Source organism: Gouania willdenowi, chromosome 22 (assembly GCF_900634775.1).
Source record: "Gouania willdenowi chromosome 22, fGouWil2.1, whole genome shotgun sequence".
Taxonomy (NCBI): domain Eukaryota; kingdom Metazoa; phylum Chordata; class Actinopteri; order Blenniiformes; family Gobiesocidae; genus Gouania; species Gouania willdenowi.
In genome coordinates this window covers 14,289,481-14,305,294 of record NC_041065.1, presented here as the reverse complement: position 1 = coordinate 14,305,294, position 15,814 = coordinate 14,289,481, and the positions used below count along the sequence as shown (strand labels likewise).

Genomic DNA, 15,814 nt, shown 5'->3' with positions numbered 1-15,814 from the left:
TGTTAGAAGCAAATATATATGGGTTTAAATTTCCAAAAAATAATGGCATTTTTTTACACTGTATTGTAAAATTTACAGTATTTATTTACATATTTACTAAATTGTTTGAAACTCTGTTTGCCTTGCTTCAGCATTCCATACAATCATTTGATTATAGAAACAATGATGAAGTATTGCAGGCTAGTCTTTGTTTAGAGATTTACATTACAATGTAACACATAAAAACAGTGGGTATTGCACTAAACCATATAACCTAATATTCATCTTAAATCACAATATCTCTATGTAAAAACAATATGTGATCCATTTGGAGTTTACATAGTATATTTACTTAAGTACCTGGTTTTATGGGTTCAGGTTTGCTTTTTTCCTTCAGTTCCTTCTTTGACTCCTTGAAAACTGCCATAGGAGGATAATTATGTCAACAAGCTTTTGAGTGTTAAGTCTGCATAAAGCAGCTACAATTATACATACTTGAGTAGAGTAACAAAGTAAAAAAAAAACTAGATTAGAGGTATATTAAAACAAAAAAACATATACCTGATTCAACAGTAAAACCATGCTCTTACCTTTCTTTGCCAGTGGTGTCACTATTTCTTCTGGAGCTTTAGGAATGTCTGCTTTGGTGAAATATAGAGAATTATAAATTGTCTTAATTTTTTTTCTTTTGAAAAATCGTATTAATGTTATTATTATTATTATTTTTTCTTCTTAATTTACAAACTTCTACTTTTTTTTGGTTTCTTTGCAAGAGCATTACCCAACCCTCCTTATATTTGAGCCAGTAGTTCTGAAATGCGTGGCTAGGGTTATTTGGAGAATAATTTATGAATAAATTAGAAATTAATTCCCAAACACATTGTATGGTACAATAATCTTACCTGCTTTTGTAACATTGACATGCTCCTTCTTGAGGATGGATCCAACGTCTCTCCTGACTAGTTTTATTTTCCCAACGGTCTTCTGGAGTTTAGCATCTGAGAAATGCACAGATATCACACTGAAAGTTAAATTTCTCTCTTCATGTATCAAATAAACCTAAAACATTGCCCACCCTTCTTTAATACTCAGTCAGACATTTGATTTGGTATTTGTTGGACAATAAAAAGTCTCACATTATCACTGAGAAGCATGATTTTTTTTTATATGTTCTCCATTAAGCAATTGTTTTCAGAGAGTCCAAAGATTATCCGAATTAAAAAAACTCAAATATTATCAAATTAAATCCACACAAAAACGTCCTTCGCTGTGGGACTGGCACACGTGAGTATTGGTCTTACTGATTCTTTATTCCAAAAGTTCCCTGTCCTCTTTAAGGACCACCTCAAATTCTATTTTTTTTCTTTGAAAAGCATAGTAATGTTATTTTCCCCTCTGGGAATCTCTTTTACCTTTGAAAACTGTCTTTTTAACTCCTGAAGGCTTCTCTTCTCCTGCTTGAGTCTCCTTGGATTCTGCTTTATCAGCTGATTTTTTTATTTTTTCTTTAGGCTGTTTGAGGACCTTTGCCTTTTCCTTGTCTTGCTCCTTAACTTCTTTTTCTTTAGTCGGTTTCTTAATTTCTTTATCTTCTGCGGTTGGTTTCTTTACTTCTTTTTCTTCTTTGGATGGCTTCCTGACCTCCTCTTCTTTGGATGGCTTCAGGATTTCTTTGGTTGGTTTCTTGACTTCTTCTTTGGTTGATTTTTTTGCTTCTTCTTTGGATGGCTTCTTTTCTTCTTTGGTTGGCTTTTCGACTTCTTTTACTTCTTTGGTTGGCTTCTTGACTTCTTCTTCTTTAGTTGATTTTGTTGCTTCTTCTTCTTTGGATGGTTTCTTGACTTCTTTCAGTTCTTGTGAAGGTTTCTTGACTTCTTTGGTTGGCTTCTCGACTTCTTTTATTTCTTTGGTTGGTTTCTTGACTTCCTCTTCTTTGGTTGGCTTCTTGACTTCTTTTAATTCTTTGGCTGGCTTCTCGACTTCTTTTAATTCTTTGGCTGGCTTCTCGACTTCTTTTAATTCTTTGGTTGGTTTCTTGACCTCTTTTAGTTCTTTTGAAGGTTTCGTGACTTCTTTGGTTGGCTTCTCAACTTCTTTTATTTCTTTGGTTGGTTTCTTGACTTCCTCTTCTTTGGTTGGCTTCTTGACTTCTTTTAATTCTTTGGTTGGCTTCTCGACTTCTTTTACTTCTTTGGTTGGCTTCTCAACTTCTTTTACTTCTTTGGTTGGTTTCTTGACTTTTTCTTTGGTTGGTTTCTTGACTTCTTTTACTTCTTGGGTTGGTTTCTTGACCTCTTTTAGTTCTTTAGAAGGTTTCGTGACTTCTTTGGTTGGCTTCTCGACTTCTTTTTCTTCTTTGGTTAGGTTTTTGACGTCTTTTACTTCTTTGGTTGGCTTCTCAATTTCTTTTACTTCATTGTTTGCTTTCTTAACTTCTTCTTTGGTTGGCTTCTTTGCTTCATCTTTTGTTGGCTTCTCAACTTCTTTTACTTCTTTGGTTGGCTTCTCATTTTCTATTACTTCTTTGGTCAGTTTCTTGACTTCTTTGGTTGGCTTCTTGACATCTTTTACTTCTTTGGTTGGCTCCTTGACTCCTTTTACTTCTTTGGTTGGCTTCTTAACTTCTTTTACTTCTTTGGTTGGTTTCTTGACTTCTTCTTTGGTTGGCTTCTCGGTTTCTTTTACTTCTATGGTTGGCTTCTTGACTTCTTTTACTTCTTTGGTTGGTTTCTTGACTACTTCTTTTTTGGTTGGCTTCTTGACTTCTTTGACTTCTTTGGTTGGCTTCTCAGTTTCTTTTACTTCTTTGGTTGGTTTCTTGACTACTTTTACTTCTTTGGTTGGCTCCTTGACTTCTTTGGTTAGTTTCTTCACTTCTTCTTCTATGGTTGGCTTCTTGACTTCTTTGACTTCTTTGGTTAGTTTTTTGACTTTTTCTTTGGTTGGCTTCTCGGTTTCTTTTACTTCTTTGGTTGGTTTCTTGACTTCTTTGGTTGGCTTCTCGACTTCTTTTACTTCTTGGGTTGATTTCTTGATTTCTTCTTTGGTTAGCTTCTTGACTTCTTTTACTTCTTGGGTTGGTTTCTTGACCTTTTTTAGTTCTTTTGAAGGTTTCGTGACTTCTTTGGTTGGCTTCTCGACTTCTTTGACTTCTTTGGTTGGCTCCTTGACTTCTTTGACTTCTTTGGTTAGTTTCTTGACTTCTTCTTTGGTTGGCTTCTTGACTTCTTCTTTGGTTGGCTTCTTGACTTCTTTTACATTTTTGGTTGGCTTCTCAACTTCTTTTACTTCTTTGGTTGGTTTTTTGACTTCTTCTTTGGTTGGCTTCTTGACTTCTTTTACATTTTTGGTTGGCTTCTCAACTTCTTTTACTTCTTTGGTTGGTTTTTTGACTTCTTCTTTGGTTGGCTTCTTGACTTCATTTATTTCTTGGGTTGGTTTCTTGATTTCTTCTTTGGTTAGCTTCTTGACGTCTTTTACTTCTTTGGTTGGCTTCTTCACTCCTTTTACTTCTTTGATTGGCTTCATTAATTCTTCTTCCTTGGTTGGTGTCCTGACTTCTTCTTTGATTGTTTTTTTGACTTCTTTTTCTTCTTTGGTTGGCTTCTTAAATTCTTCTTCCTTGATTGGTTTCTTGACTTCTTCTTTGGTTGGTTTTTTCAACCCCTTTTCTTCATTTGTTGTGTTCTTGAATTCTTCTTCTTTGGTATGTTTCTTCACTTCTTGTTCTTTGGTTGGTTTCTCGACTTTTTCTTTTTTGGTTGGCTTCTTTACTTCTTCATCTTTGGTTGGCTTCTTGACTTCTTTTGTTGGTTTCTTGACTTCTTTTAGTACTTTTGAAGGTTTCTTGACTTCTTCGGTTGGCAACTTTACTTCTTGCTGTGTTGGCTTTTTGACTTCTTTATCTTCTGTGGTTGGCTTTTTGAATTCTTCTTCCTTGGTTGGTTTCTTGACTCTTTCTTCTTTGGTTGGCTCTCTGATTTCTTCTTTCTGGGTTGGCTCTTTGACTTCTTTGTTTGGTTTCTTAATTTCTTTTAATTCTTTGGTTGGTTTTTTGACTTCTTTTTCTCCTTTGAAATGTTTCTTCACTTCTTCTTTGGTTGTCTTCTTCAAATCTTTTACTTCTTTGGGTGTTTTTTGGACTTCTCTCACCTCTTTGGTTGGCTTCTTCACCTGTATTTTGTCTTTGGTTGGTTTCTTTACTTCTTTTTCTACCTCGGAAGGTTTCTTTGCCTCTTTTTTGGCTGACTTCCTGACTTCTTTTTCTTTAGTTAGTTCCCTAATTTCTTTTGCTTCTTTGGTTGGCTTCTTGACTTCTTTTTTGGTCAGTTTTTCAACTCCCTTTTCTTTTTTTGGAGCTTTCTTCAATTCCTTTCCTATTGGAGTTGGCACTTTGTCTTCTGTCTTTTCCACTTTTGTGGTCTTATTCAGTTCTTTAAGTTCTGCTTTTGGTTTGTCAATTACTTGAATTTCTTTTATTAGCTTCTTGTCTTTTATCTGTTCTGTTCTTGGCTTTTTATGAACAGTCACTAAAGTTAGTTTTTTGATATCATGGTCTTCTTTGGAAGGTTGTACCACCGTGTCTATGTCGTCTTTCACTTCTTTGAGTGATTTCTTGAATATTCTTTTTTCTGTTATTGGTTTCTTTTCTTCTTCAAGTTGTTCCTTGACTTCTCTCTCTTTTTTAGTTGGTTTGATGACATCAACAGATTTCTTTATGCCTATCCTTTCTTTTAACATTTTCCTTAACTTTGTTTCTTCTTTAGGTAGTCCCTTTAGTCTCATCTCTTCTTTTTCAGGTTTGGTGGGTGTTTTTTCCTGTTTGGGTAGTTTCTTATGTGTTGTTTCTTTTGTTGGCAGTTCCATTACAACTTTATCTTCCTTAGGTGGTTTCTTAACTTCGATTTTTTTAACATGAGATATGGTTACATTTTTCCCTTCTTTTAATTGTTTTTCTTCTTTTTTAGCTGTTCTAGCAGATATTTTGCCTTCTTTTTCTTCCTCCAATGGCAACCTAATTTCTTTTGTATGTGGTTCCATAAAATCGAGCTCGTCCATAAGAAGTATTTTTCTTTCTTTATCCTTTTTAGATTCCATCTCAACTTTTTCATCAGAGCATTTAATTTCTTTCCCTTCTTTAAGAAATGTTCTAGGTTTCTTTTCTTTTTTAATGGATATCTTTTTCTCTTTAATGGGTTGAATCATGTCTCCTTTTTTCACCTTTGAGGTTTTTCCTACAACTTTGTCTTCTTTAGGTAGTTTCTTGAATTTATCTTTTAGTGAGATTTTAGCTTCAGGTGTTAATGTGCTATCTATGTCTTCTGTTAGTGGTTTTGTAATATTTCTTGCAGCCATCAGTATTAACCTTGCTTTTGTCTCTTTTTTAGGCTGTATCTTAATTTTAGCCATTTCCTCGAAAATTTTCATAATGTCTTTTTCTTTTTTGAGAATCTTTCTGACCTTCTTTTCTTTTACATGGGACATCGTATCCAGTTTCTCCTTTTGTGGTAAAGTCTTTAATTCTTCTTTTTCTTCTTTAGGTGGCTGTTTTACAACTTTGCCCACTTGAGATGTTTTCAAACCTTTTTCTTTTTGAAAAGATACTTTCATGATTTTGTCTTCCTTTAGTTGCTTCTTGACTTCATCTTCTTTTTTAATTGGTTTCTTGACTTTTGCTTTTTCTATGGAAAGTTTCTCGACTTTGTCTTCTTCTTTAGGTTGTTTCTTTTCTTCCCTTTCTTCATGAGGTGGTTTCTTGACTTCACCTGTTTCTTTTTTGATTTTCTTCAATTTTCTTTCTTCTTTCAGAGTTATTTTGTCTTTTGGGGATATTTTGACATCTTTTTGCCGTTTGGGAGGTTTCTTCACCTCTGTGTCGTCTGTAGAAGATTTTTCAACTTCCAGTTTTTTAATTCGTATTTTCTTTACTTTCTTCTCCTCTTTAGGAGGTTTCTTTACTGCTACCTTCTTTGTGGAAGGTTCTTTGATTTCTTTTGTGTCTTTGACAGGTTTCTTGACTTCTATGTCTTCTTTGGGGGCTTTCTTTTCTTCAGCCTCTACTTTAAGGGAAATACTGACTTCTGGTTTTGCTGTTGGTGCCTTCTTAACTTTTACTTCTGTTTCAGGTAGTTTTGTTACCCCTTTTTCTTTAGGGGGTTTGTGAAGTTTTTCTTCTTCAGGTGGTTTTAAGATCTCTGCCTCCTCTTCTGATGGTTTCTTTATTTTAATATCTGCTTTGGAAGTTTTCTTAACTTCTATCTTTTCTTTAGGTGGTTTCTCAACTTTTACCACTTTTACAGTAGGTGTCCACGATTCATTCCTTTTTTGAGTGAATGTAATTACTTTTTTTATTTCCTTCTGTAGTTTCTTGGTTAGCGTCTCTTCTTTAAGAGCTTCCTTAACTTTATCTTCCTTCTTGTCCTTTAGTAGCTTTTTGACTTTTCCCACTTCTTTCAGAGGTTTCTTTTGTTCTCTCTTATCCATGAGTAATTTCTTAGTTACTATGTGTGTTGTATTGGGTTCTTTAACTTCTTTATATGGTATCTTCACTGTCTTTACCTTTATAAGTAAACTCTTGACTTCTTCAGTGGATGGTTTATCACCTTCCTTTCTTTTTTTGGGAGCTTCTTCTTTAAGTGGCTTCACTCTCTTGCTGATTTTGTCTTCACTGGGTTGTTTGAGTGATTCCTTAGATGGTTCCTTAACTCTTCTCTCTTGTTTGGTTGTTTTCTTTAACTGTTTCTTATCTTTCAGTAGTTTCTTGACATCTTTTTCATCTGTAGGTGGTTTCTTTAGTGATTCCTTTGTTTTAGGAGGTTTGGAGTCTTCCTTTTCTTTGTAGAGTTGCTCTACGTCTATGTCTTTGGTAAATGTATCCTTCTTTCTTGATCGTCCTACTTCTGTCTTTTCTTTCATTGGCCTCTCAGTGTCCACTTCTTCTTTGTGGGGCTGTTTGATCTTCCTTTGTTTTAGAAGAGGTTTCTTGTACTCTGTCTTGTCTTTGAGGAGTGTTTTCTTCTTTTCAAGGTGTTTCTTTTTTGCTGACAGTTTTTGAGTATCCTCCTCATCTTGGATAATAGCCTTCTCGGGAGTTTGTTCTAAAAGCCATGAGAAATTGCATTACATAACAGTTTCATACTGAATAGTTCCACTGAATCACTTTTGCTCACATAACCACATCGAATTTGAATGTTCTGTTTATTGTAAGCTAGTCACTCACATGTGCACACTACAAATACACACGCGCGCGCACACACACACACACACACACACACACGCACACACACGCACATGTGCAATATACTAAATGTAGGCAACCTACATCTTTGAGTGGACTTTTGTACTGTATATTTACAAAGCATCTAGCCCGGTCACAAGAAGGGTAGGAGTTATAAGTTATACACTTCTTCCCACTTCTTTTTGTATTCATTATCTTATTTTTAAATAGTTTGTTTCATACTTACCCCGAGCCCCAACCCTATAAAAATTGTTACCACACCTAATTAATTTGCATGCTATATGGTGTTTAGAAATTTCATAGCTCACCTTGAGGTGTCCCTTGCATGGGTGTGGCCTCCTCTTTTAGCAATTTTACACTTTCAAGAGGTTCTGCTTCTGTTTCTTTCTGTTCCAGATCTGGAGCCTTTAAATCTGTTGTGAATAGAAAGTAATTGGCAAAATTAATGAACAAATTAAAAAAAGATAATTGAATACAATTTTAAATGATCCAGTTAAACATTGATTAAAATCAATTTCGATATTTATTAAAGATACTTGATGTTTCCTTTGAATTCTAAGGTGATTAAAGTATATTACCTTTGATGATGGTGTCTTTAACTTCATCTATTGCGTGTCTTTGCTTTGCTTCTTTCAGAACTACAGAACAGTTTGTCAAAATAAATATTCACAAAACAGTAAAATATATTACAATTTTAATGTACAACTGCGTTATAGTGAACAAACATGCTTGCAAAAGCGCTACAAGCTTGAGAAAACAAAGAAGCAAAAGCACAAACTTGCTTTTCTAAAATATTTTTCAAATTAGTTTTATTTCAATGGTTGTTCAATGGTTATAATCACAATGTTTGTTATTTCATAAAAGGGATATTATCAGTGTAGTCTTCAAACATTATAAACACAATTAAACTATGTTTTTGGGCAGCAACTTGTCCAGAAATACTTTTAAGATTACAATCAAATTTGAATTAATCCAAAAATTGTGACTAATTTAGTGGAAGATCACAATTTATCCAATAGAGTTAATATTTTCAAGTAAACACTACATTTTTCGAAATACTCGATGTATTTACCCGATGCAGTCTCAAAAACATTAATAATTCTTGAGAGGTTAAAGAAGAAACATATTAGGTGCTTTATAAAAGGATCTTTACAAATATATTATCTTACACGGAAAAAATGACAAAACTTTAACTGAAAGATTAGAAGTTTACAGCACAATCTTGATATTTTTTATTTATCAAGTATCAAGAATATGTATGAATGTATGTATGTACGTGTGTATATTATTTAGCTTTGATTATCAATTAATATTGTATATGTATACATGTATATTATTTTGCTTTGATTATCAATTAATATTATATAGGTATATACAGTATGTATATTATTTTTGATTTGATTGTCAATTCATATTGTATATGTATGTATGTATATTATTTTGCTTTCATTTTCAATTCAGAGTGTGGATGTAGACTGTGTCTGCTCTGACTGACCAATAAATCAAACCAAACCAAACCAAAACATTTGGTCATACAAGGAACAATAAAGACTTCTTTTTTCTAACCATCGCACTATGCAAAGTCACTCTGTAACCTGAACTACACCCTCTAATGGCTCAGGTTTTGTGATGTATTTTTTTTCAACATCACTGGTTTAATTCTTACTATCTCACAGAGTATAAAACCAGTCCTGTCACTGTTCACCATGAGACTGTATTATCTGTTAACAAAAGAAAGAATAAACAGGCAGATGATAGGTGAAAGCTAAAGAGTACCTTCCTTTCTTCTGTGGAGATTTTCTTTCTTTCCAGATGCTCGAGGTCTGACATTCAGGCCTCTAAAGGTCGTATGAGTTTTTCTCCTTTGTTTGACTTCAGTCTTTTTGCTCTCGCTGTTGTTGTTGTTTTCATCATGGTCATCAACAATGTGCGAGTATTTGTCCTCCCCATAATACGATGATAATGTTTCATCTTCACTATCGTCATCATGATCAGGTGTCACAGAGTCATTGGTGAAAAGTTCTGATGTATTAAGATACAGCGGTTTGACAAGTGTTTCTTCTGTATCTTCATCATCATCTTCTTCACTTTCAGTCTTTATATGGATGTAATTTTCATCTTCCTCCTCTTCATCCATGCCTTTAATGGCTTGGATCTCTGGGGCTTCCTCTTCTTCCTCAGTTTTTTTAGAGTCAGTGAATATGGTAAAATCTTCATGTTGGTCTTCATCAGAATGAAGATCTTCAACTTGAATGTCTTCCTCTTCTTCTATGTCTTCCTCCATGGCCTTGTCTTTGACTCCTGTTTCCTCTTCCTCCTCCTCTTTCTGCGCTGTGACTAAGTTTTCCTCAGTCTGAGTCTCCCCGTCTTCCTCTGCAAGGCCTCGTCTTTCCTCCTCTTCCTCACTGTGGTCTTCCAAAAAGTCTATGTCTTTGGTAACTTCCTCTTTTTGTGAACCATCCAGCTGAATGTCTTGAGCTGTGATCTCCCGTTCTTCCTCCTCTAATGTGTCTTGAGATGGAATTTTGGTTTCTTCCTCCTTTTCCGCATCTTCCCTCTTCTCCTCCTCCTCCTCCTCCTCAATAATTTCCTCAGTTTGCTTCTTTTCCAAAACCTCTCCTGCTTTGGTTCCTTCTTCCTCTTCCTCCATATCCTTAGTTTCCTCCTTTTCCATAACTTCTTCTGGTTTAGTTTCTTCCTCCTCCATTTCCTTCTTTTCCAAAACCTTGCCTGGTTTAGTTTCTTCCTTCTCTTCCTCCTCCTCCTCCTCCTCCTCCTCCTCCTCCTCCTCCCCCATTTCCTCAATTTTGTCCTTTTCCACAACCTCTCCTAGTTTGGTTTCTTCCTCCTCCTCTATTCCCGTTGTTTCCTCTGTTTCCATAGCCTCTGGTGTGGTTTCTTTCACCTCCCTCTCCACTTCCTCTTCTTCCAAACCCTCTCCAGCTTTGGTTTCTTCCTCCTTCTCCTCCATTTCCTCAGTTTCCTCCTTTTCCATAACCTCCCCTGGTTTGGTTTCTTCTTCATCCTCCACCTTCACTTCCTCCTCCTCCTCAGTTTCCTCTTTGTCCATAACATCTCCAAGTTTGGGTTCCTCTTCCTCCTCCTCCTCCTCCTCCTTTGTTTCCTCCTTTTGCATAATGTCTCCAGCTTTGGGTTCTTTTTCCTCCTCCTTTGTTTCCTTCTTTTCCATAACCTCTCTTGGTTTGGTTTTTTCTTCCTCCTCCTCCTTCATTTCCTTTTTGTCCAAAACTTCTCCAAATTTGGTTTCTTCTTCCTCCTCCATTTCCTCAGTTTCCTCCATTTCCATAACCCCTAGCTTGGTTTCTTCCTCCACCATTTCATCTTTTTCCAAAACTTCTTCAGCTTTGGTTTTTTCCTCCTCCTCTTCCTCCTCCTCTTCATCAGGGTAATTTGCCTCCTTCAATGTGTGGTCACTGAAGATGTCTTCTTTCATTTGAGTTTCAAGCTCCATGTCTTCGTGGTCTGTGTGTTTTGCTAGGGATTTAACAGCAATACGTTTAGAGTCTGTTGCTGACCCTCAGTCTAATGAATGTGGCAGATAAAGAATATAAATACCATCATCTCTCTCTGAATCTGCCACATAAGCTTCCCTGGCAGCTCCAGGTGGAACTGCAGCTTCCACCTTGTCCACCCTTGTCTCATCAATTTTCACTTCTTCCGTTTCATCTTCAGCTACTAGCATCATCTCTGCAACTGTATAATGAACCTTCATGTGCTATGGTCACTTTCTTTAAGTTACATGAGTGGGTGAATGGGTAGAAATGGCAGAACTGATATGACCCTGACATTCAAAACGTCTCACGTGAAAATACCTGCAGATTTTACATCTTAAAGAGACCCTCCACTGTTTTCACAATTTTGGCCTTAAAGTTTCTAAATGTAGGCCTTATCAGAGGGCTGTGTTTAAATCCCTCATTGCTTGCCCAAAATGTAGATTACAAACACACAGAGAGAAAAAATGAAATAAAAGCTTTGATGACCATTGATAAAGTCAATAATAAAGGCACAGATCAGCCTCAGAGTGCCTGGTGTTTTCACCAAAACTTGTAAAAACAGTGAGGGTCCCTTTAATAATACATTTCTGCATATACACTAATCCATATAATCATATTCATAATGCAACATTTCACCTGACAACAAACATGAGTCAGCAATAAAAACACATTTACATTACAGCTATTTGTGCCGATTACAGAACAACAGGGAGAGAACGGACAGTTACAGCTTCGAGTTGCTGAACATAATATTACACCGTCAAAACAAACAAACAAACAAACAAACAAACAAACCCTTGTCTCCAGCAAACAGACAAGTCCTTTAATAAATCCACAGAATGAACTTCAAGCATTTAATCCATTATATTGCATGAGAATGATTTTCATCACTAAACATGAGGAGGTTATGACACATATGTGATCATGCCATTAAAGTACAAATGTAGTTTTCTAGAAAAGACATTCAGTTTAATAAATGAATACAATTAAAGAGTTAATAGTTTACTTTCATCACACAATGAGATGTAAATGAAGATAAATCTAAATCCCAACAGTGTTTTCTGTGCCCACCCTTTGCCTTCAGTATATACTGACAACACTATAGCACACATTTTTGGAACTTTCCTATTGGGGATCAAGAAAGTATATCAATGTAGAACCCGGAGCTTTTAAACTCTCCAGATTTATTTGTACTTTTTCAGTCCAGAGCACAGATGATGCAGTATAACTATTTTGGATCTTGTTCCTTCAGAACACAGTTGTTCCTCCATGTAACTATTTAACCTGCACCTGATTTTTCATTATCCAGATTAATCCCAGTGCAAACAAATATATCTTTGTAGCAGCACAGTTACATTAATAACAACAAACAGCAACAGTTCAACCAAAACTAGTTCAAGTGAAACACTTGCATACACAGCATATTTTACAGCTGTTTCTTAAAAATACATGATCATACACTTCACTGTATTGATATAAAATGTTTGTACATTGTATTAATATGACTAAATGCTCGTCTGAAGGCAAAGAGTTTTAACATCACGACAGTTTAGATTAAGTGGCTTCACTTTGAATTTTGCTAAAAAAAAAAAAAAAAAAGATTATTCATATTATGCAGTATTTGGATAACAGTATTTTACAAATTTTTGCCAATATTTATTGCACTTATTGCTCTACCTTGACTTACAGCACGTTCAAAACGCTTGCAAAATGAGCCAGGAAATGAACGCAAACTAAGTAAACAAACAGCATGCAATGAGTCAATGCTTGCATCTATTTGCTTGCAACAAACATCAAATATGCAAAAGCATTTTATTTCAAGCATACGCGAAGCGTGTGTACGTTCTTACCTTTTTCAAAGGAGGGAAGAAATTCACCTATGTATTAAAAATATTTATAAGAATAAAAATGATGTTAATTCAGAAAATTATTTTCTAAAACACTGCAGTGAAGTGAGAGGACTGATGCCATCACCCACCTTTTCTTCTCAACAAAGTGATGTCGGATGGTTCAGCTGGAGTTTCATCTGAACAAACAGAGAAGGTAAATATCTGCTGTTATTGGGTTTTACTCTATCAATATATTTTACACTTATATTTGAAGTTATGTTGTATTTAAACTGAATATTAATAAAATAATGAAAACCTTTTTCAGAGACCACATTCAGGACTGGAGAAACAGATTCCCCTGAAACCCCAACAACCAATCAGTGCAAGTTATTGTGTTTCATTGATTTGATTTATAGAGATATATTTTAATAGAATGGTCTCACCTTGATCGCTAACAAACATGCTTGACATGTAAGCTAGAAACAAATCCTTTCTGTCTGTGAACTCCAGCACGGCGTCTTCAACAACTTTCATGGGGTCAGTGGTGGCTTCAGGCAAGATCCCTGAAACAATCCAAACACAACAGTTAGTAAAAACCTGTCGATGCTTCCTTTCTCTTTCATAAAAAATACCACCTCAGATATTGTGATTTCACACGTTCAACTGACCTTCTTCACCAATCAGAGTGTCAGAGACGAAGCTCATGAGCATATTCATCTGCTCCTTGGTCGCTTCAGACGCTGTCTTCAGGAATGAACCTGGACTAAATCCTGTGGCTTGTTGAACACCTGATCAGCAGAGGAAAAATAAAAACCCAAAACAAGCACTTTGCAGTCAAGAGCTGAACTTCAGATGAGGTGATGGATGGATACACGACATATACTGTACCTTTAATAGCATCCAGTATCACATCAAAGACTGCACACAGAACATCCTGGAAGTATCCTGCCATCCCACTCATTATGTTATTAATAACATTAAAGGCATCTCTGCCAATGACCACAGGGTCAATGAAGCTAATGTCAGTTGTTCCTGAAGAAAACAGCACACACGCACACACACACACACACGCACACACACGCACGCACGCACACACACACACACGTACACACAGGGTGAATCTGGTGTTACTAGGACGCATGACTGACAAACCAAACACATGCTGCATACGTTATTGATTTATTTCCCCAATTCTCAACCTTGGGGACAGGATCCCATTTATGGTAGCGAGACACTGGTAGGAGGTCGCCAGATGCCTTCAAGAAACTAAGAATATTTTTTGAATAATTGGAGCTCATTTTTGCTTATTTCTACCATTTTTCTACAACTACATCACTTTTTCTCGCCATATTTTTGCTCCTTTCAATGTCTTGGCATTTCTGCCGCTTCTCTGTCAAATTTTAATGCCTTTTCTGAACATTTTCAGACATTTTCAGCACTTCGTAAACCCTTTCCACCACTTTTCCCGCCTAATGCTCCATATGTTGGCTCGTTATTGTCACTTTTAACCTCTTTTCAGCATATTTCATGCCTATTTTCACCAATTTAACTCCATTCATGATTTGTCATGCCCATTATTTGCCAGTTTAAACTCTCTGTTCCTACGTTTTAAAATACATTACCCCAACCCCCAACACCCCTACCCCCATTTCTGCCACTTCTAGGCCAATACTGATGTTTTACACTCTTTTTACCACTTTTTCTGTCCGTTTTTGGCCACTCTAAATTGCAACTTATTAGCAATTTCTGTGTTTTATAAAATTCCATTTCACCATTTTTGGTCATTTTTAACCCATTTTATTTCTAATTAAACCAAGGATTTACATCTTTAAAATGACTATATAGTATGGCACAAATAATGATAAACTTCCTGGATAATGGGATAAATGAATAAATAAATGTGGTTATCACAGATTCATAGAACAATGGAACATAATTTTGCTGACTTTATGGATGGGCCACAAAAATCTCCCCCCTTTATTCCCCCTTATAGATGACCCTGTCTACACATGTGTTCAACCACCTTCAGATACAGTGGGGGTCCCCGGTCTCTGTTACCTATATTTTTGGGGTCGCGGGCTGAAAAGGTTAAGAACCACTTAACTTAAAACTCTTGTTCTAACATGGATAGTTGGATAGTTGGATAGTTACCTTTAAATATGTCCACCAGATTGTCTAAGATGGCACAGAGTACATTCTGGAAACAGCCAACTATTCCATTCACAGTGTCGTTTGAGACATTGAAGATATTTCTGCCGATGGCCACAGGATCCATAAAAGAGATGTCAATGGTTCCTGAGCAAACAAAGCACCACGAAGGGGCTGATCAGCATAAAAGTCACAGTGTATTTTACTGTAGTGTTACAGGTAACAGAGTAGGATTAGGGCCAATTTTGATGGAGAAAATAATTTTGGGCAAATCAAGAATAAAGTTGAAAAGTCCAGCTTAAAGTCAAAATGTTGAAAATAAACACAAAATACAAAAATTGTGATAAAAGTCAAAGGTTTGGTATAAAAGTCTTAAAACTGGCCCTAATCTGTTTCCGTACAGCTCCTCAATAGCCACAGAACTCTTCCAAACTTGACTGGTTTCTCCCTCTGAACAGCTTAAGTTTTTGGCAATATCTCTTCAAAATCCTTAATTAGATTACAACGCTGTGTTTATGAGTTAAAAAAAAAAGAAAGAATCTCTTTGTTATTAAACCCAGCTTGAAGCATAGTTTAACGCATTCATCCATACACGACATTTTGTAGATGGCCACGATCTGCTGTTTGTTATCAACTGGCCCTCGACAGCTTCCGTAGATTTGACTTCATTAGCAGACCTTCGACTTTTATCACGATATTGTATCTTTAGTTCAATTTCAAAATTTCGACTTAAATTTAATCTTGACTGTTTGACTATTCTCGACATTTCAACTTCATTTTTAAATTTGCTCAAAATGTATTTTCACCATCGACATTGGCCCTAATCATCCTCCGTAACAGGCTGATGGAGGGAGTATGAATACCTTTGAATACATCCAGTATAGTGTCCAGTATGGCACACAGCCCAGTTTGAATGTAGCTCATCACTCCGTTCACAAAGTCATTGGTAACTTTAAACACACCTCTGCCTATTATCACTGGGTCAATGGAGCTGAAATCAGTTTCTCCTGCATGGGGAGGGGGATGGGGGAGGGGGGAGGTTTGAGGGGGGGCTTAATGGTTACTTTTTTCTCCGCAAACACACATTAAAACACCAGTTTTTTTTG

The 15,814-nt window shown here is 36.0% G+C and overlaps 1 protein-coding gene across 1 annotated transcript in view; it reads right to left on the bottom strand.

The window, feature by feature from the left end:
• Window positions 1–15,814, bottom strand: part of LOC114456154 (titin-like) — a 31,491-nt gene that overhangs the window by 10,026 nt on the left and 5,651 nt on the right. Inside the window, exons 6-22 of the mRNA XM_028437736.1 lie at window positions 15,572–15,715; window positions 14,712–14,855; window positions 13,449–13,592; window positions 13,229–13,348; window positions 13,004–13,123; window positions 12,877–12,918; window positions 12,710–12,757; window positions 12,582–12,608; window positions 10,793–10,930; window positions 8,993–10,711; window positions 7,795–7,854; window positions 7,525–7,629; window positions 3,690–7,076; window positions 1,392–3,632; window positions 882–977; window positions 570–620; window positions 340–399 (exon numbers count right to left, since the gene is read on the bottom strand). Of these exons, the coding sequence (XP_028293537.1) occupies window positions 340–399; window positions 570–620; window positions 882–977; window positions 1,392–3,632; window positions 3,690–7,076; window positions 7,525–7,629; window positions 7,795–7,854; window positions 8,993–10,711; window positions 10,793–10,930; window positions 12,582–12,608; window positions 12,710–12,757; window positions 12,877–12,918; window positions 13,004–13,123; window positions 13,229–13,348; window positions 13,449–13,592; window positions 14,712–14,855; window positions 15,572–15,715 (8,646 nt within the window). The remainder of the gene's footprint in view (window positions 1–339; window positions 400–569; window positions 621–881; window positions 978–1,391; window positions 3,633–3,689; window positions 7,077–7,524; window positions 7,630–7,794; window positions 7,855–8,992; window positions 10,712–10,792; window positions 10,931–12,581; window positions 12,609–12,709; window positions 12,758–12,876; window positions 12,919–13,003; window positions 13,124–13,228; window positions 13,349–13,448; window positions 13,593–14,711; window positions 14,856–15,571; window positions 15,716–15,814) is intronic.